Here is a 23773-nt window from a genome sequence, read left to right as displayed (position 1 = left end):
AGATACTATCACCAGGGCCTTCCACTTCATATAGGACTTCAAGTTGTATCCTACCGAAGCAGGACAGTGGCTTCTCTAACCATGACAATAATTTGCATATCGTAAGCAGGAGTCATGTGTTCAGTCACAAGTCGATATCTCATGCAGAGCTAAATCTGGAGCCCACAGAAAACCAGATGGTTTATGGACTAAACCCATCTGGTCTTTTTAGGACTTTACCTCAGTCTTTTTAAATCTGACTGACCACGACAGTCTCCAGACTGTCAAGACTTCCACAGCATCTCCAGGCCAACACAGAGTAGAAATAAATAGCTGAGATTAATTGGCATACTTCTGGTTTAGCGAGTGAGAAGAAGGTAATAATATTTGTCCCTGGTCATGGTCAGATCACGCTTTGATTATTTTGGAGTCCTGTATGCTGCAGGAAATAAAACCTATCTTATTATTTTCTACCAACAGCCTAATGGCCTGTTGGATTTCAAAAGGGGCTTGTTCCTGAACAGACCTGGGCATTTTATGGTCTCTGGGCACATCGAGTCCTTTGGCTGCCTGTGTCCAGGTGGCAGCATTGGGGCAATGGGAGCATGGCGGTAAAAAAGAGCAGGGAAGAGGCCTCCACATCAGTCCCAGTTTCTCCTGTGGCCTCTTGGGAAAATTAATTGCTCACCCCTGTTCTTGGGGCTCTGGTATACTTAACTTGATTGAAGCTTTAGTCACCACTTGGAAAGAGGAGGTGACAGTGATCTAGGATCATATTGTGCTTATGTGTTCTTCCTTTTCTTGGAAGTTGCCATGTTTTTGGAGGGCCTCTAGGAAATGAAACAGCAGAAGAAACATCTAGTGCCTTGTTGAAGGAAAACAAAGAAGTAGATGCTAGAGAATACCAACCACTTTCTAAAAGCCAAAATGCATCCCAGATCACATTATAAGACTTTTCCCCAATCACCCTTCACTCACTCAAGTGTTAAGACTCTAGCAAAACTTAGTGACTTTATTAGCAGTAAGTTGTGCAAACATCACAGCAGCCCAATAGCAATTCTTTCTGATTGTCACCCTAAAAGGGAATAGGTCACTGCACAAGTCAACACAATGTTGTTATTGTTGTTAGTTGCGAAGTCATGTCCGACCCATTTTGACCCCATGGACAACGTTCCTCCAGGCCTTCCTGTCTCTACCATCCTCTGGAGTCCATTTAAATTCACGCCTACTGCTTCAGTGACTCCATCCAGCCACCTCATTCTCTATTGTCCCCTTCTTTTGCCCTCAATCTTTCCCAGCATTAGGCTGTTCTCCAGTGAGTCCTTACTTCTCATTAGGTGGCCAAAGTATTTGAGTTTCATCTTCAGGATCTGGCCTTCTAAAGAGCAGACAGGGTTGATCTCCTCTAGGACTGACTGGTTTGATCACCTTGCAGTCCAAGGGACTCTCAGGAGTTTTCTCCAGCACTATAGTTCAAAGGCCTCAATTCTTTGGCGCTCAGCCTTTCTTATGGTGCAACTTTCACAGCCATACAATGCAACTGGGAAAACCATAGCCTTGACTATACACACTTTTGTTGGCAGGGTAATGTCTCTGCTTTTTAGTATGCTAAGTCAACACAATAAAGGTGGATAAATGCTGAGCTTTGATGCCCTTATTGGCATAGTGTAGGTTGAAACATAAGCTCTTACCATACTCAGATTTACTTTTTGTCTTTGTCCACTGGTGATCTAAGTGGTTCTTATGTCATTCACCTGTCAAAAATCCTCAATAAACCATGGATCATAAATGGGGCAGCTTGGAAATAATTACATCAAGCACTGTGGCCCTCTCAGTCTCCAAAGCTGAATCAGGCTCTGTGCAAACTGCCTCCCAGCTTACAGAAGAAATCCCCAAGCAGATGTGAGAATTCAGTTATTTAATCAGTCATTCATCTTACAAGTCATCACAGCTACGACTCTAAGCATTTTACAGGGTGTAAATAATTAGGGCTAAAACAGTAATAAGAACTGATTTAGAGTGAAACTGAACTGAGGGAATGTGAAGGACAATTGTAGAGATCTGTATGGAAATTGTAGTTACTGTATTTGCCAAAGAGTAAAATAGAAAGAAGTGCTATAAATACTAATACCGGTATCTAGGGAAAAAATGTGAATTCTTACATTCTTTCTATGAGAATGTTGTAAATACTGAAGAAGGTTGTAGGTGAGGATGGTCTGAGTGAAGAAGAGTTAAAATATATATTAAGTGTCCGTATGGAGTGGCTGTTCAGTTAGTTTAATCTGTTTGTAAAGAAAGCAACTCTCTCTGATGAGTGGAAGAATGACCTTCTTTATAAAAGGAAAGTTAGGAAGAGCAAAGGTAAAATTTGAAGGAGGGGGTAATTTGTTGAGTGTGCCGAGGGAAAATGTTTGGCAGAGTTATGATTAAAAGGGTGCAAGAAGAGATAATGAGCAAGGCCTGCAGCTTGGCTTTGTGTGGGGAATATGTGTAGATCAGGTTTTTTCCTCTTCGGCAGTTCATCAAGCAATGTGTGAGGAAGAAATGTTATTGTACATTTGTTGATTTATGGAGTGCATATGATCAACAGATGAGGTGTGAGCTATGGTTGGTGTTGTTTGCTGAATCCAGTAAGAATGGTGTATAATGGAAGTAAAGCATGTGTAAAAATCATTGGCATGCCTAGGAACAAAGTTTGCCATTGAGCATGGACTATGACAAGAACATCTGATGTCTCCTTAGTAGTTCAGTTTATTGATCGCTAAACATATATAGAATGCCTATGGTAATGTTAGAAAGGTATTGGTTTGAGAAATGAATATGCATGGGGTTTTTTTTATATGCATGTTTTTGGCTGGGAAAGCAAATGATTTGCAACAGATCTTAAATTGTAGAATCATACAATTAATGTATTAAAGTCACTCTGCAAAATGTTACCCTGAAATGAAAACTATTTATGGGTTTTATAAATGATTGATTTTTGTGTTAGTACATCCTATAAAATAAAAAAAATCAATAGATTTAATTGATTGAAATATATCAATAGATTAAATTGAACTAATTTAAGCTATTGATAGAAAACAGTGTTTTTTAAACCAATGGTTGCATGTTCATGATATACAGTATACCAGCTTGAGTTCCACAATCCAGGCAGCTGTGGAAAAAAAAATAGTCCACATTCTCCCACTAGTAATTTTGAAAATTTATGTCATTGAAATAAGCAAAACCTTTTGTGGGAGAATAATTCACATTTTAAAATGTTACCATACAGTTCTACTTGGTGATCCTCTGTCTTTATAAAGACATAATGTATTATACGATAAATAGGTGCCCTTTCAATACATTGCCCTTGATGATGGGTGTTGTATTTAAAACATCTAGATAATACTAGATTGAGAAACATGGGCATGTTTCAGCTACTGAGCTATAAGCCATGCATCAGCCTCTCCAGTCTTATGCATTCCACATACTTGGAGTTCAGTTTCTCTAACTCCTAGCCAGCATTAGTCATGTTGGTGGAGAATTATGGGAAATTGCCACAGATGTATTCCAGTTGAAAACAAACTTTGCAGCGGTAGTTAAATGAAGGAGAAACGTCACAGTTGTGTAATCTTGGTTCACAATAACAATTTAATAAATAAAATTAAATAAATAATGTGGAAGTTTTTGTAATATTTCTTTATTATTTCTAACAAAAATTACTTTAGTTCAGTTTTGCAATATATTAGGTAAATACGGCTAAATACTGAATATGTTGTTATTTTAATTTGGTTTTGTCTGGCATGATTTCAGAATATATGTGGTAGAAGGAAATTTATCTAACTTTCTACCTTGCTTGCAATAATACCCTGAAATCAAGTCTTGCCAATACATTTCTAAAGAAGTATCTTTGTGGTATTTTTTTAGAACCAATATAAATTGCCAGTTAGAAATCTTCTTTGGGGTGGGGGCAGTTGCTATTATTTTTCTTTCCTTGCTTGGCAATTGCCTGTATCTGGAAGGCATCATCTTCTTAACACATAGCATAAAATATGATTGAGAGAGCCTTTTAGGAACCCAAAGATTTCTGGATAATCCTAACCCTGATTCATTTGCAGAATCAGAAGGGGGGGGGCAGTATCCAGACGATGCTGCCTTCTCTATTTTCCCCATTTTTTTCTTTTAATCATGATAACAGTGTAGCCCAATCTAAACATCTGCCTGACTGTGCGACCAATCATAATAATAAATACAAAGACCTGAAAATAGAAATAGAATGACTGTGGCAAAAGTAAGCAAAGGTAGTCCCAATAGTAATAGGTGCCTTGGGTACAATCCCAAAATAACTGGAGCACTACTTGAACACCATCAGAATTGATAAATTCACCATCAGTCAATTGCAAAAGGCAACTTTACTTGGAACAGTTTACATCATGCGACAATATCTGTAACACCATCAAACATCCACAACTGTCCATCCCAGGTCCTTGGAAAGGACTCAATAAATAGACAAAAATGCCAAATCCAGTCTGAACATCTGGCTGACTGCGACAAAACAATAATAATAACAATAATAATAATAAATAATGGAGGAGAATCATCTGTTAGAAAGTTGAGATACATGCCAGCATTTTTGGATGGATTGGAATACAGAAAAACAATCTGTAGCACAACCAGTTTACCAACTGTCTGTGAAACAGAGGGGACTCGGTAGCTGGAAATACAAAAAAAATGAGCAATAATATCCTGAGTGCCAGACTAAATTTTCTTTCCAAATCATTTGGGTTTTTTTTTTCTATTTTTGTTATTTAATTGCATTATGATATTTGGAGAAAAATGTAGGATCATAATTCTTCTCCTTTTTGCTCCTGTTTCATAGGGAAGGTCTGTTTCTTTAACAACTTTTTACCGAACAGCAAGAAACGTCATGAGTATGTGCTTCAGCAAAGACCCCACAGCAGCAGAAATAGAGGTGAGAAATGTCCTAGTATTAAAATTGGTCTTATTCTGGACTCAGATGCTTTCCCACGTACATATGAAAAATCCTAAGCATCCAGCAAGTAACAGCAACCATGCTTTTACATGGAAACTCATATTAACTGGCTGCAGGCAGATCATCATGAATGCTGCCTGTTATGTAATTTTAAAAGCAGGGTTGCTTTAAAGACAAGTAAAATTCTTGCTAAGTATAAGAAAAAAAAAGGAGAAGCAGTTAGTAGGAAAAAAAGAGGCAGATATTTATTATTTATTTATTTTTTTTAAACAGAAAAAGGGAACAAATACAAAGCTAATTGACAGGTACAGTACATTCTCAAAAAAAGCAACACATAAAAAGTGTTTTAAAATATAATAAAAGAAACAGGGTATAATATATCATTATAACAGTTAAGTTACAATTCTATATATACTTATCTAGTGTAAATATTATTCAAATGCATATCTGTGTATTACACTTATTTAGCTATCATACTTCTGTATTTTGTATACTTCACTAATGATTTTTTTCATGCCAGTGTATTTCTATCAAGTTCAGGAACCAATATTTTATTAAAATCTCCTTCCTGTTACCATTTTATCATAAATACACTCATTCAACTGTCAGAAACATTCATGAAACATAGTAGGAGAATTTAAGTTAGGTTCTTCATTATTCATAGCTATTGCAGTCTCTGCTATTCTGGCTCATAAAATTTAGCATCCATGTGAAAGTCACCAGATCCTAGGTTAAATTCTTAGCAATTTCCCTTTGTTGGTAGTTGTACCAGGAAAGTTTAGCTTGTTGTATGGCAAAGGATACTCGTCCTTACATTTTTAAAAATGTTCAAAAAAAGTTTCGCTTGATTCAATGCCTTATCAGTTCTAGGTAGTCATAGTTCTTCCTCCTTTTATATGTTTTCCACGGCTATGGCAGGAAGCTCTCTATTCTTCTGCTTGTAATATTAAATGAATGCATACTTAAAAACATTTTTTCACCAACAAAAACATTTTATTTGTTGAAAGACTGAGATCAGAAAGATAATAAGAACTTTTGTTAAGAAATCTGCAACATGTTCATTTGCTAAAGTTTCTTTTTCTAAGAAAAAGGTAAAGAATGTTTGAGATACTGTATTTGGCCATAATTTTAAACATCTATTACAACTGGATAGTTTTTTTTTCTCTGATAGCAAGAATACTGGAGATTAGTAGAACAGAAGGACTGCCATGTAGCAGTACACTGTGGGAAAGTGGACACTAATACCCATGGCAGTGGCTTCCCTGTGGGAAAATCGGAACCTTTTTCAAGGTAATACATGGCAACATTATCTAGAATTCTGCTTGATTTTTTTAATCTTCTCTGGCCAGTACAACAATGGGAACTAATTGTTTTATTGAGATACTACTCCATTTGATCCATGTGATATGGTGTGCATTGATAACTATAAAGTCTCAAGTGAGAAGGATATAATTTCAGCTCAGACTCTTTTGTGAGAGCCATAAAATTGCATGTTCCTGTACTATTTTAACTTAAGAGTAAGAGGTTTAAAAGGCAATATATATTTCAAATCAATCTACTGCCGAGAATAGAGTCTTTCAAACCTTTTGGGATGTGAGGGGGTGGACATTTGGTTGGTTGATTGCATAAAGTAGCTGAATCCAGTATATGTTAGCTTTCCTAGGTTGTCTTGTCATTTAATTTAATCATTTTGCTAGGTTTACTTTATTTGTTCCCCAAACATGATATTTCAGAGGGTATTTAAATTTGAATTATAACCTATTTTGGATGAAAATGTATAGTTAGCTATTAATTCATAGCATCTTTCTTTCAAGGTAGCCATAAAAGCATTATAGTAGCCTCCTTTTACATGGTGCCATCTAATTGAATTAAAACTGCAGTTCTCAGAATTCCCAACCAGCATATAGTCTGTCATCAGAGAGTAATTCTAGTCACCAATGAATAATTATATATTTTGTTTATTTGTTTTTCTACATTGGGAACAGGACAACTATTAAAATGAAGAAGTAGTAGTCCTGATGCTTTTAATTATTGACATCTATAAAAATAAACGTTTTCAGAAAGTTAATCAATTTCTTGTTAATCATTTTAGTTCTTCAAAAAAATTAGCCAGAACACTGAAAACGAATGTAAGATTTTCGATCAGTTGTACAAAAAATTGTGTACTTAGATTTTTTTGAACAAGAAAGAGGAGTATTTTTTCCTCTAGATTCACTATCAGAAGCAGAATATTTTGAGTTGGCATTTAATATTTGCTTACAGTTACCTATATTATTTAATTTGCACAGGCATGGATGGAACCTAACAGTCCTTCCTAATAACACGGGATCCATCCTGCGACATCTTGGTGCTGTGCCTGGTAAGAAGATTTCTCTTTCTCCATACTTGTAGTTGTGGCACTCAGAAAGATTTGGAATAAATCACATTTTCCCCATTTCCCTGTAACCAGGCATCTATAAATGATGTTTAAAAATAAATTAACATTCAGTAAACTTTTTGTCATGGCAGTATTTAAACTAAATGTGATTCTGCTATCCATTGACCCTTCAGTCTGTTCAACACAGATGGGCAGACTTCTCTTCATGTGAGGCTGCTGAGATTTGTGTTGTCTGTTACGATAATCACACCACAGTTTAACTCAGATCCTTGTATTATAAAAAGAATCAGATTGAGGTGGAGGCTAAATATATAGTGCAGATCATGTCCTTGTTGACTTCTTCAAATCTGTTGTAGCCTGTTCATTAATATTCAGTACATTAGTGGTAATGTCTAATGTCTCTATGGTGATTGATAGGCACAAGTAGCTCCATTATTTGCTGTCCCAAAGGATTTATGCTATGCCAATTAATGTGCAGATTTTTGCTGTTACTGTTTTTCTTTACAAAAACCTTTGGTGATTTCTACTATACAAAGGCTGGTTGAGGCAGTTGTCAAAGTTGATAGTGGTATGATATTGCTATTATTTTCAAATTTTGTTATCATACCTAGTAAAAAAAAAGTTGTAATTTTCTCACGCAGTTTCAATAGTGCAACTGTATTTGTCTATGGAGATAATTATGGAATGAGTATTTATACCTATTGCACATCTTCAGCTTCCTCAGAGGAAAGGAATGTTATTTTTTCCAGACACTGACATTGTTTAGCTCTTGACAGTCCTCAGCTTACAACTATTTGTTTAGCAATCATTTGAAGTTACAACAGCACTGAAAAAATGACTTATTTTTCACACAACCATTACAGCACTCCCATGGTTACATGATCAACTGGCATGTATTTATGATGGTTGTAGTGTCAAAATTTAATAGGTTTTTTAAAATGAGAAGATTGGCAGTAATCATGTTTTCTTCTGATCTGATGTTACTAATTTAGGAGTGACAATTCCTTGGCTAAACATTGGCATGGTCTTTTCTACCTCATGCTGGTCTCGAGACCAAAATCACCTTCCATATATTGACTACTTACACACTGGTGCTGACTGCATTTGGTAAGTAACTCTTAAGTGTGTTTCTTTGCTCTACTTCCCTTGCTTTTGCTGGGGATTTGCAGAAATTTTTATTTCAAAATAAAAAAATTATACCATTAATCATTCTATTTAGAATTTCAAGGCAGGATTCAATAATGTTAAAAATGAGCACTGTAAAATATCCTAGTAAGTATAAAAAAGATAAGTAAAAGATTAGGATGAACAAAATGTTTAACCTGGCACTCCAAATTATTGTTATTATTTTCCTGGGTGAGAAAGGCATTTTATAGAGTTGCATTAGGATTTATCTTTTACGTTTTTTCTAACTTAACTGCTGTAATGTATTTTAAAATATCCAAGTAAAAGTCAACCTGGCATTTGTTGTGGCACAATTAAATTTTACTACCTAATATAACAAGGAAGTGAGATTAATATAGTCTTAATATTGAAATTCATTCAGTTCCTAATGGTTCAGATACTTTGAAATTAAGCTCACAAAGGTATTGAGAAATTGGGAATCTTATTCGATCTGTGTTTTCTAGCTTAACGGGTCTAACAATCCCACGGTATCAGAAAAAGACTTCTTATTCAAGCAAGAAATAACCCATTCTGATTTCCATGAATGGTTCTCTTTACCTCTTTAAAATGTGCTTCATAAATAGGTAGGAAGAGTTACTGATGGAAGTTGATTAAATTTATCTACTATTCATGGATTTTTCTGATCTTCCTGCAAGATCAGGTTTTATTCTAGCCATTTGAAACCAAATGTAAAATTTAAAAAGAGCTTTAAAAAAAACTTCCCTGCCTTGTTATATAGAAAAAAAAGCCTTCCTCGAAGTCAGAAAAGCAGGTAATTTTTTTAAATACACTGTTTCACACATTCAATTTTTCAGTGCTTTTTACTAACCTAATGTAAAAAGTTTGGTACAGCCTAAATGTACAAGATATAATTTACTGCATTATAATCATTGAGAGGGTGAAAGATCGTGGCTTTCTTGAGTAATTAATTACCAGTATGAAATTTAAATCAGTGGCTCTTGATTTAAAAAAAAAAAACTATCTGGAGAAAGATTTAAATATTCAGGGTCTACAGCTTGGCTTGGCTGTGAAGAAATCGTTGTAGTTAATTTTTTAACTATAGAAATGTAACAATTAGCTGGGATTGTTTTCCTATATTAAGTATCAGTTTTGGAAAATTTCAGAAAATGATTTATAATAGAATGAAACAAATTCTACAGGCTGAATTTCTTTTCCAACCTTTTTTTTTAAAACTAAGTGTTATTAAACTTTTTGTCCTCACAAAATATATCGAAGAAGTTTTGTACATGGTAACTGCTGCAAGAATACCTTGCATTTTTTTATTGGAAAGTGTGTACAGTTGCCACAGAATGACTAATTATGTTGCAGGAGTGTACCTTATCCAGAATAACATTTCAGAAGTAAATCTCTCACTATTTAATTTTACTTGGAATTTTTTTTTACTAATTCTATATATGAACTTGTGTCACATCTGAAATTTTGATTTGTCTTAACATAAATTCTTAATAATCTAACTTCAATTATTCAATCAGTTATATAAGGATAGCTTTTTCACTGTTCAAGAGAAATTACTGTAATTCTTTATTTTACCTTACGATTTATACTGTGCAGATTATTGCTGCAGATAGTTGTACATTACTTGGATTTTAACAATGAGCTCTAGATTTTATAAAGATGACATATTCTGTTATGTATAATTAACTAACGAACGTAGTATTGAAAACACTTAACCTAAAAAAAATTGCCTTTGCATACAGAGGCATGCTGACTGCAGATTCATAAGGAGTGGGTTCAATCAAGTCCCTTCCCTTCTGTTCTATGTGCTGTTCAGCTGATAAAATCTTTTTATTCTCTGTCTTGCGTAACATATAACTCGGCATTAGTGTCATGATGTACTGTTACTAAATACTGTAATTGTGAAACTTAATCTTATTTTAGACACTGTCTAAATAATGATTTTCCCCCCAGCTTACGGCATCTTTTCCAATTTAGTTTTTAACCTCTTAGGTTGGCATTCAGTTATGGAGATACAATTAGGGACACTTCCTTCTGATGCATAGTACCTTATTTGGTCTAGAATTCATATCCCTTTTTATGATTTCCTCTCTGTGTCAAATGTGAACAGGTATTGCATTCCTGCTGCGGAGGAGAAAAAACTTGACAAAGTGGTACATACCCTGTTGCAAGCCAATGGCACTCCAGGACTGGAAATGCTTGAAAGTAACGTCATGGTAAGTCAATTTCTGATTTCTGTCTAGAGGAATCCAGTTCAATTTTGTTTTGTAACTTTATGAATAGCAGTGAACCCTGTTGTAAAGGTATTTGAAGCAAGGACTAAATGAAAAAACATACAGCCATGGGTATATGTAAAACTCAACCGTTTAATTAAATCTTGATATGCCACATGATATGGAGCTGTGTAGACCAGGTGCTAAGTCTAACAGGCTATATTGAAGCAGGATTCCAACAAGGCTTCAAAACCACGGCCATGTTCTTAGATCTAACTGTGGCATATGACACATTTTGGAAGGATGGGTTGTTATACAAACTGTGCCATATTATCCCCTGCAAAATTCTGTGTCGACTAATTAATAACATGCTGAGCGATAAGTCCTTTCAGATAATAATGGGGGACAACATAAGTAAGGTAAGAAAATTAAACAATGGCCTCCCACAAGGCTCTGTAAGTGCACCCACACTATTCAGCTTAAACATATCAGATATGCCAGCAACGCAGATTTGGATACACTGATGATTTGGCCATAGCACTACAAGAAAAACACATGGAGGTGACAGATAGCCTCTTATAGGCTGCCTATACATTGACAGTATAAATGGAAAAAAAAATGTATGCATGCCTATGTTATGCTTGTGCATGCCTAAGGCGTTCATTCTTTTGACCCCATAATCCAGCATATGCTAGACCCACCATTAAACGGTGGGTCTTATCTCTAAGAAAAACCTCCAATGGATTGCTTCTATAAGTTACTTTAGGAGTATTTCCTTTTAAAAATGTATTTAAACTATTTAAAATAAATAATCAAAGTATATTTTATTTAAAAGCAGATACTTTATATACTTTCCAAATTGTAAAATATTCATTTTTCTGTTGTCTGTTAAAGCAAGTACATTTTTATAAGTTTGATAAGAAAAGTATTGGTTTTTTTATTGATTTATTACACTGATATACCATCAAATCTCCCAGAGACTCCCAGTGGTTTATAATGTTAGAACAATTAAAACAACCACAGTAATACATTAATGCTTATAAAAGCCACTGGGATAAGTTAAAATATTAAAACTTAGCAACCAATAAGAATTGCCATAAGAATATTATCATTAAAATAAAGAACTATATTGTTTCACCTAGGATTAGTCCAAATGAAAAGGAAGTCAGAAATCTCTGTGTTTGACCTTTTTATCACCCATCCAAGCCCCAACAACTACTAAAACTGCTGCTTTGGGTGTCCTCTACTGGCTCAGGCATTCCAAGTCCATATCAGACAAAATTATATCCAAATCTCAGGCCAATCTCAATGCACACCATAAGACTTCCTGTCTTCTCCAGCAGCATTCTATTCAGATGAATTGTTCCAGTGGTGAAATCCTCCGTGGATTGCCACCGATTCTCTGCCCGTGCATGCATGGTGCACGCCAAACACACACAGTGTGCACACATGCACACTGCAGCAAAAGCACACAGCGCATGTGCAATACACACCAAACACGCGCTGTGCACAGAAAAAGGAGGCTTAACAAGGTAAGTAGAACAGCAAGAAGGGGAAAAGCTGTGCTACGCGATTTAGATTTGCTAGAAAGCAGGATTTCCTGCTTTCTAGCAAATATAAATTGTGTAGCACAGCTGATCGTCGGAAATACTGGTTCAGACCAACCAGTAGCTTTTATCACTACCAGTTCGCCTGAACCAGTGCGAACCGGTAGCATTTCACCACTGAATTATTCCCTTGAAGAATGCACCCTCAGTCTTCTTCATGTCAGCTCCATCTCCCACTTCAATAAGGTGTCCTCCTGAGTGGATGGCTACCATATTACATCCCATCACTGTTGCCACTCTGACTTCAAATGGAGCTCACATGTCAGCTGCAAGGTCCTCATCTCACTCTCTTCTGATAATATGAAGCACAATAGCTAGTCTCCCCAACACCCTGAAGACAAGATAATTTCCAAACTGGTAACCTATTCATATTTCAGCTTCGGATCATACAGCTTCTCTCATCTCATTAGCATCCATCCACTTTGGTAACCACTCCTTAGCCACCTTATTGGATACTATTGTAAGCACAGACATGCCATCTCTCAGACTAATTTCTAGCATATCATACAGCCAATAGTACATCCCCAAACAACCCATACATCCATTTAAAAAAAAAGAAGGTTACACCCCACCCCACCCCCCAAAAAATAATCTTGGTTGGTAAATAGGTAAAGAAGGCTGGCATGTATTTTGATTTCCATTAAAAGTAACTTCCAAGGATGGGAAATATTTTTCTCATGTTGTCAACGTTTCTGGAAATTTGAAACTCCTGCCTAAAGTAGCTTTCTTGATGCATCGAAATATGATATTTCACAAAGTCTATTTCTACCTCTAAGGTTTGAGAGTACAAGTGGTCCTTGTTTAGCAAATGTGTCTTTTAGTGATCATTCACAATTATTACAGTAATGAAGAAATTATTTTGTGACCAATCCTCATATTTACAATCTTCACAGGTCTGTAAAGCAAAGGAAAACTGAAATAAGATCATAAACCCAGTTGTTGTTTCACTTAGTGACCACTTCACTTAATGATCAAGGTCTTAGTTGTAGTTACTAACAATTAATAGCTGTGTTTGTTTTCAGGATCATAGCATATGTATAAGAAATAAGCACTGGAAGTTCCAGTTTGTATTGCAACATTTAAAGTTTATGTGATATCGGTATTGTTTTATGGAACAGGGATTGTGGGATTATGGGAGTTGAAGTACATTGTAACCTGAAGACATCTAAGTTCGATCAAATTTCATTGCACTATACAGTACTGAATGGCCGGAAAATAAGATTTTAAAAGGGTGATTTCCTTTCTTCTCTCTATTTAGATCGCCCCAGAGGTATTGTGCAAAGAGGGGATCAAGGTGCACCGTACTGTACAACAGAGCGGGCAGTTCGTTGTCTGCTTTCCAGGATCTTTTGTGTCAAAAGTATGCTGCGGTTACAATGTCTCTGAAACTGTGCACTTTGCTACCACCCAGTGGACAAGCATGGGTTTTAAAACTGCCAAGGTAAAAGTGTCGAACTTTTCAAAAAGCAGAATGCCTTTTGTAAAAGCAGACAAAACACTTCACAGGCATATTGTGTGCCATGCTATTTAATGAAACCAGTCATTATTACAAACACCTATTTTGCTTATAAATTTCTTAGACAATGTCTAACTTTCAAAATGAAATCCCAGAATTGGTTAGCTATTAAACAATCAAGTCTGATTTGGAGATGTCATATGAATGATTGCACATGGTGCAGTCTAGGCTGTGGTCTTTCTATTGGAATGTATTTCATTGTATGGTAAAGGAGAGCTAACAGTGGAATGTTTGTGGGTAGGAAATGAAGAGGCGACATATACCCAAGCCATTTTCAATGGAAAAGCTGCTGTATCAAATTGCGACAGCTGAAGCCAAGAAAGAAAATGGTTCTGCTCTGAGTACAATATCGGCCCTTCTGAGAGAGCTCAGGTAACCTTTGTTTCATATCCGCTTTTCTCTTGAAAGAAACTCTAATGCCAATTACAGTGGGTGCTGTGAGACAGCCAGGACCAATGAGCCCAACCGCAGATGGAGAAGACCTTCCACACTTGGTGTGCTGGTAAACCATTGAAGACAAAAATGAAGGATTCAAGCATTCTGTCAAGCATTCACTTTTTTTTAAATGAAGGAACTCAGTATTTGCACCCAGAGCTTAAAACATTCTGCTCCGAACATTCATATAGGTTGTTTTGTAGTTATAGATAGCCAAGAAAAGCCTCTCTTTCAATCTGACTGTGGCATGAGCAGAGTTCCACAGCTTCTCCCTTTTCAACACTGAAAGAGTATTGAATATTTTTCCTTCCCCTCTCTAGGACATTTTTGAAAGGAAGGGAAAGCTGTTGTCTTTCTAATATAATGCTGTGTTCTCTTTGTTCTTTATCATGTAGCTTCGTTATCCACAATTCAAGTGTGATCGATAGCACATCGCATAGATCAAGGATCCATAGAAAATCTGATGACTGGAATCTACAAATTGTATTTAATAAACTAATTTGTTAATTTGATAGTCTGAATCAAGTCTTCTTCCTTGCGTATTTGCACTCAGGACAGAAGACTTGAGAGGTTCTTTGAGGATCTCCACATGGAGTTTCTCCTTCTCGAGAATGTTACATCCATGTTACTTTTATATATGCATTTTCTTAAAAGGGCATTTTGTAAATGTGAAGAGGGCTCACATTTGTTTTCCTATTTGTCCATCTAAATGGTCCTCAGGTTTGTTCCAACTGAATTTCTTTTCCTATGAGAACAGTAAGAGTTTTCACAATAACACTGCTAATCATTAGAGTAGCTGGAGCTGTTTTAAGTTGCAACGCAAAGCATCTTCAGTGTATCAAGTCAAGGATAGCCTTCTTTTGAAATCTAATTTGTGCTGCTTTGAATAACTTTCTGTTGTTCTCATCCACTCATTACTTTTGCACATGATGTTCCATTTGTTCCTCCTCTATGGTCAGCATGTATCTGCATTCATAAATCAGACTTTTGAAGCCACAGTGACTCTAGGCAATATATTCAGCTTTTACTTTTTTTTTTTTTACTAAATGTCAAGCCTTCATCATTCTTGGATTCCTAGGAAGTGTCTTGAGAGACATTTCTTTTGGCAATTCAGGCTGGCAAAAACAGTCTAGTTGAAGTAAGGAGTGTCATAGAGATTCCTACAAGAACTCAGCTTCTGAAGTTTTCAGAATTCCTACTTGTTCTGCAGTGGTCACTAACACAATCTTAGGTGGGATTAAGGAGCAGCAGGAGTTTGGCACTGCTCCCTGGAAATGTATGCAGTGCCGTGTTTTATATATATATAAAGTTTATTGTCATTGTACGTATATACACAGTATACCCATATAACGAAATTGTCAGTTATCCACTGACAATTATTAAAAGCTCAGCTGCATGTAAAAATGAGGCCTTCCAGATGTAACTTTGAATTCCCCTTTGAGGCTGTGCTGTGTTCTAATTATTTTTAATCTTCACAGGGACACAGAATTGAGGCAGCGGCGGCAGCTATACGAGGCCGGTCTCCATTCTTCAGCTCGCTATGGGAGCCATGACAACAGCAGTTTGGGAGTGGATGGGAAGAAAAAGCCTCGAAAGTGGCAGTTAGAGACATCCGAAAGAAGGTGTCAGATATGCCAGCATCTCTGTTACTTATCCATGGTAAGAGAAATTTCTCAAATCCTGGATTCCTGATTCTTTCCATCTATCCAGCCATCTGTCTGTCTACCCATCCATCTTTCTTTCTTTCTTTCTTTCTTTCTTTCTTTCTTTCTTTCTTTCTTTCTTTCTTTCTTTCTTTCTTTCTTTCTTTCTTTCTTTCTCTCTCTCTCTCTCTCTCTCTCTCTCTCTCTCTCTCTTTTCTTCCTTCCTTCCCTTTCTTTTCTTTCTTACCTCCTTTCTTACTTTGATACAGCTGCTCACCCCAATAGATTCTGCAGTTTGCAAAGTTTAATGGATAGTTAAAAACACAGACAAAACAGCCTAGACTAAAAGAAGCCATAATAAAACCCTATATAACAATCCCCAACCATCCCCGGTCTATCATTAATCCCAGGCATGGGAGCAAACCCAGGGTTTAAGAGCTTTTCCAAACCTCCAGAGAATGGACACCATCCATGTCTCTTGGGGGATGCTCTTCAGGAGAGCAGGGGCTAGAACAGAAATGTAATAGAATTATTAGAATTATTGCTCTTTTAATATATCAATTGTTTTCTAACTGCAGAATAATTTATAAAATAATGCGCATACTTCAACAAAGTGCAAGACACGTATTTCAACAGTGTCTCCTAGAAAGCACTGATGAATGGGATGCTCAAAATAGATCCGCCGCCATCCAAGAATACAGACTTGTCAAGAATACAAAAAAAAACTTTGCTATAGAGATATTTGCTCCATAGGGGATATTTGCTCGTATTTGAATATTTGCTTTGAAACAAGACAGTTAACTACTTCATAACCTGTTGAATTCGGTTTTACTGAAATTATAAATGGTTTTCAAAAAATGTAATACTATCTCACTATCTAAGATAAGTTACATTAAGGCTTCAGCTGAAATGCAGACATTCAATATGACCCGTATCTTATCAGTATTCTCAACCTATGATTGTAAATATTGCAGGTTGTACAGGAAAATGAAAATGTTGTCTTCTGCCTCGAATGCGCCCTGCGGCATGTAGAAAAACAGAAGTCTTGTCGTGGATTGAAACTAATGTATCGTTATGATGAGGTCTGTATTATACTGTTTGTGTTCTTGCGGGTTATTTTTTAAGGCTGTATAATTTATAAGTTTGATATGTTGCATGTATAATCTGTAGAGTTGCTGCTCTTGCTTTTTAATATTATGGATAATTTATATTTATTGTTACAGTAAGTTTTCTTGATAAATTTGCATTGTTGCCTTTTACCCCCTCACTTGTTTTAAGAATTATAAAATGAAAAAATAGTTTTGAACAGCCCTACACTGTAAACAGTGTTCACAGTAGCAAAAATACAATTCCTTAGCAATTCCTTGGCTTCAGATGTCTTCTTTACATACACAGTGTGTACAATTTTTTGTCTTCAAAGCTCATCAAGGGAAGCCATGGTTTTGCAGTTGACATACTTCAACAAGTAGCATGTTGAGTACAGATACCACCAGAATCTTTGTACTTTAAAGCGCTCTATAACAAATCATTTAAAAACAACAGTAAATGTATCTATCAGAGTATTGTCTTTTTTAATGTCTAAGAGACATTTAACTGACCCTCCCTCAAACTTCCTCCTCCATTCCTTAATTAGCTCCAGACAAAGGCAACAAAGATGGACATTTTGTCTGCTGTTTGACAGACTCATGTTCCCTTCATGTGTCTATAGTTTGGAGGAATTAAAAAAATAAATAAACCAATTTTGGGACTTCAGACTAATTGAAACAATGTGGAATGAAAAGCCCCAATGTTTGTTTGGAATGAATGCCAATACATTATATAAATTTCTGCACCCAGGCTGATTTGTTCGTTGAGAGTTAATCCATTTTGTACCCTATCAACTAAAGAGTTCTTGTCCAAATCCAAAGAAACAGGCAGAAAACAAACCCCCCAAATAAAATGGATGTCTGTTGTAGACTTAAATCCAAAACTGTTAACACTAAAATGACACTTTTCATTGTTCTTGAAAATGCAGATTGCAAATATAGATTGCAGAAAGTCCAGAGTTATTCACTATGAAGCAGAAAAACTCTCTAGAGTCACAGGTTACATATTTTTATGGAACTCTAACTAATTAATTCTGGTCCCCAAGTTTCAGTTGGTATATAATGGTAGGATATCAGTAGCTATCAGTCAAATATACCAGTTGCTCTATCTTGTAATGATTTCTTAGCATGTTTCTAACATTATACAATACCATCTTAACATTATATGCTCTCCTTACCTCCATTTAAAAATATTACAAGTAGTCCTTGACTTATAACAATTTGTTTGGTGACTGTTCGAAGTTACTTATGACTATTTTTCACACTTATTGCAACATCCTCATGGTCACATGATCAAAATTCAGTCACTAGACAACTGACTCATATTTATGATAGTTGCAAGGCCCCAGGACATTTGATCTCCCTTTGTGACCTTCTGACGAGCAAAGTCAATGGGGAAGCCAGGTTTACTTAACAACCGTGTTACTAACTTAACAACTACAGTGATTCACTTGTGGCAAGAAAGGTCATAAAACAGGAGACAACTCACTTAACAAATGTCTCCTTTAGCAGCAGAACTTTTGGACTCAATTCTGGTCGTAAGTCGATGATTACCTGTATTGATGATTTAACATGTTTTATGAGTCCTAGACTGGGTGATCATTATTTTAATTTATTGAAACAATCCACTGTTAACAATTTAAGTCTTGACTTATTTGCAAAATCAGACATAAAATTTAGCATCTCTTTTCATCAGTAATGAAGGAGTAGTGAGAAGGAACACATCAGTCCAAGGGTCATTCATATAGTGCTGAATAGTAGTTGATTTCATCTGGGTTTAGTTGACTATCTCTTCCTTCATGCTGATAATGTAGTCCAGAATTGTCCTACCTTGGCAACTTTAAGACTTGTGGGCTTCAACTCCCAGAATTCCCCAGCCAGCCAGATAGTGAGATTTCAGAATTGTGGGAGTTCAAGTCCACAAGTCTTAAAATTGCCAAAGTTGGACCCCTGATCTAGTCTTCTAGAACATCCTGCAGATGAGCTGAATTAAAGAGAGTCTGAATCCTTTACCATTTACCAACATTATCTTGAGCCAATTCTCGGTTCTTTCTCATAACATTGTTTCCAGAAGAAATAGTAATTGAATCACCCATAGCTGGGAAGGTGGAAGAAGAACATGAATGCAGTTAAAAATCTGCTGTATTTGTGGAGGTAGGACAGATGAGTCAGGATGGAGCACCACTTTGCCAAATGAGGCATAAGTGCTAGATGTCACATCTCCTAGTAACACTCAATGACAATGATTAGATAGGATGGCACTGCCACTCTGCAAATGTCCTGGAAAAGTGCATGTGGTGGGAATACTTCATACTTTAATGGAGGGTGTCCTGACTGCCTGAGAGTCAGCATGCCTACCAGATGATAAGAAAAGCAGATAGTATTTATATATCTCTAGAGACAAATGCTAGGAAAAGATTTAAAAATATACCTTGCTCTTTGGAATAGAAGAATGGTCAGGGGGACTTATGAAAAAGCTTGCTATTATCTATGTAAAGCACTAACCTTTGGTAGATTCTGAAACAGGCCTTGCCTAAATTTAAGCAATCAATCAAGTTGGTAGAGGGGAAACAGACTTAATATCTTGCAAGACATGAGAGCCTGAGGTGACTTTCAAGACCAAAAGAGAGCTCTGGAGAAAATCCAATCCTGTCCTGTCAAGTGCAGTAAGAAGAATAATTCCATAAGGCACAGATGTTGTTTCCCATAAGTTTAGATCTGGTCATAAGTTTGAAGAACTTGGAGAAAGGTTATACTAAAATCATCAAGAGGCTCTGAGGGGAATGTCTGTCTGTCATTAGAAATACTTAGAAATGGGCCTAGTATAAGCAGGTGGTCATTTGGTTCAAGAACACTGAATAGCCATAGTAAGAAAACAGAAAAACAACATAGTTGCTAAATATATATTTTAAGGAGATGCTTGAGATACAAGACCCTGCATGGTTGCATTCCTCAGTTTCCCCAGGGTATTTATTTCTCTTATTACTGAACAAGCCTTCCCCCCAAAGAGGAAATCAGGACTCAGAGTTTTTAGTTAGTTCTTAGTCCAAAGAGCTAAGATGGGTATATTATCAGAGAGTGATCAAATTAGCATCATCAACAATGTGGCAAGAGCCAAGGTGGCGCAGTGGTTAGAGTGCAGTACTGCAGCTACTTCAGCTGACTGCTAGTTCAGCAGATCAGCAGATCAAATCTCACCGGCTCAAGGTTGACTCAGCCTTCCATCCTTCCAAGGTGGGTAAAATGAGGACCCAGATTGTTGGGGGCAATATGCTAATGCGAACGCAATATGCTAATATGCAATATGCTATATGCTAACTTTGTAAACCGCTTAGAGAGGGCTGTAAAGCACTATGAAGCGGTATAGAAGTCTAAATAAATTTTAAAAAGATCAGTTATTTATCAGTTACAAGTGATATATCTCTAATTGGAAATTTTCCCCTTAAACTACTTATTCCCATTGAGATATTGGAAACTAGCCATACAAGTCTATCAGTACAAGATGCAGAAATCCAGGGCACATGTGAAAAACCAGGAAGTTTGAAGTGTTTAAACTAAAAATTTCAGCTGTCATCCTACACACACAGGATTGTTTCTGTTCTGTGAGAGGAATGAGGATTATACAACAGTATACTATCAGGTCACTAACAGGGGAGGTTGTTTAATTGTGTGGCATTTGGCAAAATTGCAAATCCTTACATCCTTAGAGAACTGTATAATTCTGACTTGATTTCATGGCTCTAGCATTCTCTTTCCCAAACACAACTACTAAATGATAGTCAGGATTGGTGGCTGGAGCTCCAGAGTGGCAGATACAAATCTAGTATACAAAGTTTCTTCTTTGGGAGCTTATGATCCTCCTAACTGGGCCTTTACTTGCATTTCTTGGACACTGACACTGGCCGTTAAAGCTGAAATTGCATCTTTGTATCTGGAAAGCTTAAGATCCGAGATTGGTACCAACTTCCATCTCGACTCCCTTGACATTCATTTCTAGAGGCCTAAAACTGCTGTTAAGGTTATACAAGCATCAGCCGGACTAGAGAGGAACGTTCTGGACTTTGTGATCTGCTGTAAGAACCTGTTCCCAAATAAAGGGAACAAAATGATCTGTTCTAAGTATCCCTGCAATGTCAGGTTTTAGCAAATATACAGGATATACAACTCCGGTGGATGTCTCTTGCAACAGCAAAATAAGCCCTTAGCGTGTCCATTAGTAGAGAAGCTCAGTACACATAATGGAGCATTTTTAGAAAAATAAGGCCATAGGCCTCACTAAAATTAAAAATGATGGTTCTCAAAGGAGAAATTAAAGCATTTCAAGGATAAGGAAACAATTTGTAGAGTGGGGTTTCAGTTGTTTCTGTATGTTTTTTAGAATATAAAGACTTAAAATGGAAGACATAAATGCACTCAGCAGTGCCCAAGTGCACTCAGAGAAGGCAGCATGGCTAGAAAAGAGGTACTGAACATTGGCCAGCTAACATTTTAAGTGGGACAGGGCGGGCTGCCACAGAGTCAACCCAGGTAGTAAAACGTCCTGTGTGATACACAGAGACTAGCAGTAGTAATAATCACTTCAGATTACAGCCAGTCAGCTAAGGAAAGCTTGGTTGCTGTGTCTTGGCTTTAGTTTCTCATATTATTGCCATGGTATTTGGAATAGGAAATTGGTTGTTAAAAAGAAAAAAGAAAACACGTTTTTTCTTCTTTCAACTAGGAACAAATCATCAGCTTAGTCAATCAAATTTGTGGAAAAGTATCTGGCAAGAACGGCACCATTGAGATCTGTATCAGCAAGCCTACACCAAAAAGAGGGCCTCGCAAGAGAGCAACCCTTGACGTGCCATCATCAAGACTTTCATCCTCCAGTTCATCCAAAAGTGCTTCAAGTTAATCATGAAGATGCCAACAGTCTCTCTCATTTTGGTCAATTTTATATATATTTTTTGTAATTATATCATAGTTTGGAGTATTGCTGTAGATTACAAGCTGTCTTTGCACTAGCTCTACAGAAGATTTTCTTCTGGTTTTAGAGAACTAATTTTGATTTAGCATTAAACTGTTGAATTTTATTTTTATTTTTATTTTATACTTAGGATAGTTTGATACAGCAGGATTTTTTTAACTGCTGTACACTCATTTTTTTGATAGCAAGGGAACTGATAAAATTTGTTTTTGTCTCCCTGCCTGAAAACAAAAAAAGGCCTTTTCCCACCTACTAATTGTGAGAAGGCTTTTAAATAACCCCCTTCTTTTATTTTTCTGGGTAGGTTGAAGTTTGGTGCGTTTTATAATTTGTTCTCCAATCATGTCAGCAGATTTTTTTTTCTATAGCGAAAAAAAAAAGGGATAGGAGGCAAAACTTGAAAGAAATTACTATACTTTTGGCTTGTATTCTGTAACAGGCAGGAAAAGTTTTGTACCTTTTTAAATTGGAGAATACACACTTTTATTTGAGAGGTTATGGCAGCTGAAGATGGACTTAGTTTTCTAATCATAGGCAAATGGGAGATTTGGAGAAAATGTTCTCTGTTACCAGCACTTCACTATGCATCTGTTCGAGGAGGAAATGAAAGAAAAAAAAGACTGCCTGCTTTGCGGAGGCATGTGAGCGAAAACTGTGCCTGATTTCATTAGGAAATCCATTCTGGGTTGTTGTGGTTTTTTTGGTGCTGTTGTCTACTTTATCAAAAACCCTTCAATAGCATCCTTGAAAAATGATTGAAGCCATGCTTCTTGTCATAGACGTGCAATCTTTTAACATTCCATTCTCATTCCACTGCTGTTTTTACCCTGTCACAGTCAGCATTAATTTTGTTTTGTTGTATGATCACATTTAGAGCCACTAGCACGTTTGCATACTTCTTTTGAATGTGAAAATGCATTTGCTCCCATCTTGTCTTTTTTTTTTTCTTTTCACGTGTAACAAAAAAAAAAAGTATCATAACTTTTGTACATACGCCTGTAAATTGTTTTAAATACTTGAGCCTTTTCTTGGGAGGGTGGGGAAGGGTGGCAAAGAGACAAGATGAAGAAAAGCCTTACGTTTCACTTTCTTCGTCGGTTGGATTGGATGCTTACAGGGTTTTTCTTGTAACATTTATAAGTGCTGCTTACATCACTGAACAACAACAAAAATAATAATGGAGTAGTTGTTGCCCTTTTCTGGTTGTGTGTACAGTATGTGTGGAATAAAAAAGGGAAAATGTTTTCACAAACTCTTGTTTCATAATTGAATTCAACAAAACCGTAGAGCTACCCATATTGCACTGAGCTTGCCAGTGGTGAGTGACTGTCAGGAAAGTCTTATAAAATACATATTGTTGGTTGTTGCAGAAGACTGAATTGTTTTGGAATATTTAACAATAACAGAGAGTCGAGTGTTTCCAATGTGGTTGTCCGGTTTTTATGGCCTTGCTGTGTATTTTTTCCTTCTTGACAGTAAACTTCTGACTATGGCTTACAGTTTGACATTTAATTTATTAGCGCTGCTCTGCTCTTTCCTTGTAAGGAAAGACTTCATGTTTATTGCCAGATTTTGTTTACTTTTCAGGTTTGTAATACAAGGTTTAATAAAAATACACTTTTTGGACACTTTGTCTTTCTTCTGAAAGCAGTAGAGATCATATTATTTAAAGCTAGCTGTCTTATTTTAGAACTGTTATCATGGGCTTAGAAAAGATGTAGTTTATGGAATAGTACTTCAAGTCATTTGCAGAGATATATTACTGCAACAAAAGTGAAATAAATGTTTCAACTAATTTGCAGTCCAAACAGAGGAGTTTTGAAGAACTACAGCGCTG

At 36.3% G+C, this 23773-nt stretch overlaps 1 protein-coding gene across 1 annotated transcript in view; it reads left to right on the top strand.

Moving 5' to 3' along the window:
* Positions 1-23562, top strand: part of JARID2 (jumonji and AT-rich interaction domain containing 2) — a 242420-nt gene extending 218858 nt beyond the window's left edge. Inside the window, exons 9-18 of the mRNA XM_034429207.3 lie at positions 4838-4930; positions 6123-6241; positions 7240-7310; positions 8321-8435; positions 10579-10684; positions 13547-13729; positions 14046-14176; positions 15718-15898; positions 16857-16964; positions 21688-23562. Of these exons, the coding sequence (XP_034285098.1) occupies positions 4838-4930; positions 6123-6241; positions 7240-7310; positions 8321-8435; positions 10579-10684; positions 13547-13729; positions 14046-14176; positions 15718-15898; positions 16857-16964; positions 21688-21864 (1284 nt within the window). The 3' untranslated portion in view covers positions 21865-23562. The remainder of the gene's footprint in view (positions 1-4837; positions 4931-6122; positions 6242-7239; positions 7311-8320; positions 8436-10578; positions 10685-13546; positions 13730-14045; positions 14177-15717; positions 15899-16856; positions 16965-21687) is intronic.
* The last annotated feature ends 211 nt before the right edge of the window (positions 23563-23773 follow it).

Source organism: Pantherophis guttatus, chromosome 3 (assembly GCF_059756535.1).
Source record: "Pantherophis guttatus breed Tessera chromosome 3, ASM5975653v1, whole genome shotgun sequence".
NCBI lineage: Eukaryota > Metazoa > Chordata > Lepidosauria > Squamata > Colubridae > Pantherophis > Pantherophis guttatus.
Note: the sequence above shows the minus strand (reverse complement) of the source record. Positions and strands in the feature narration are given on the sequence as shown.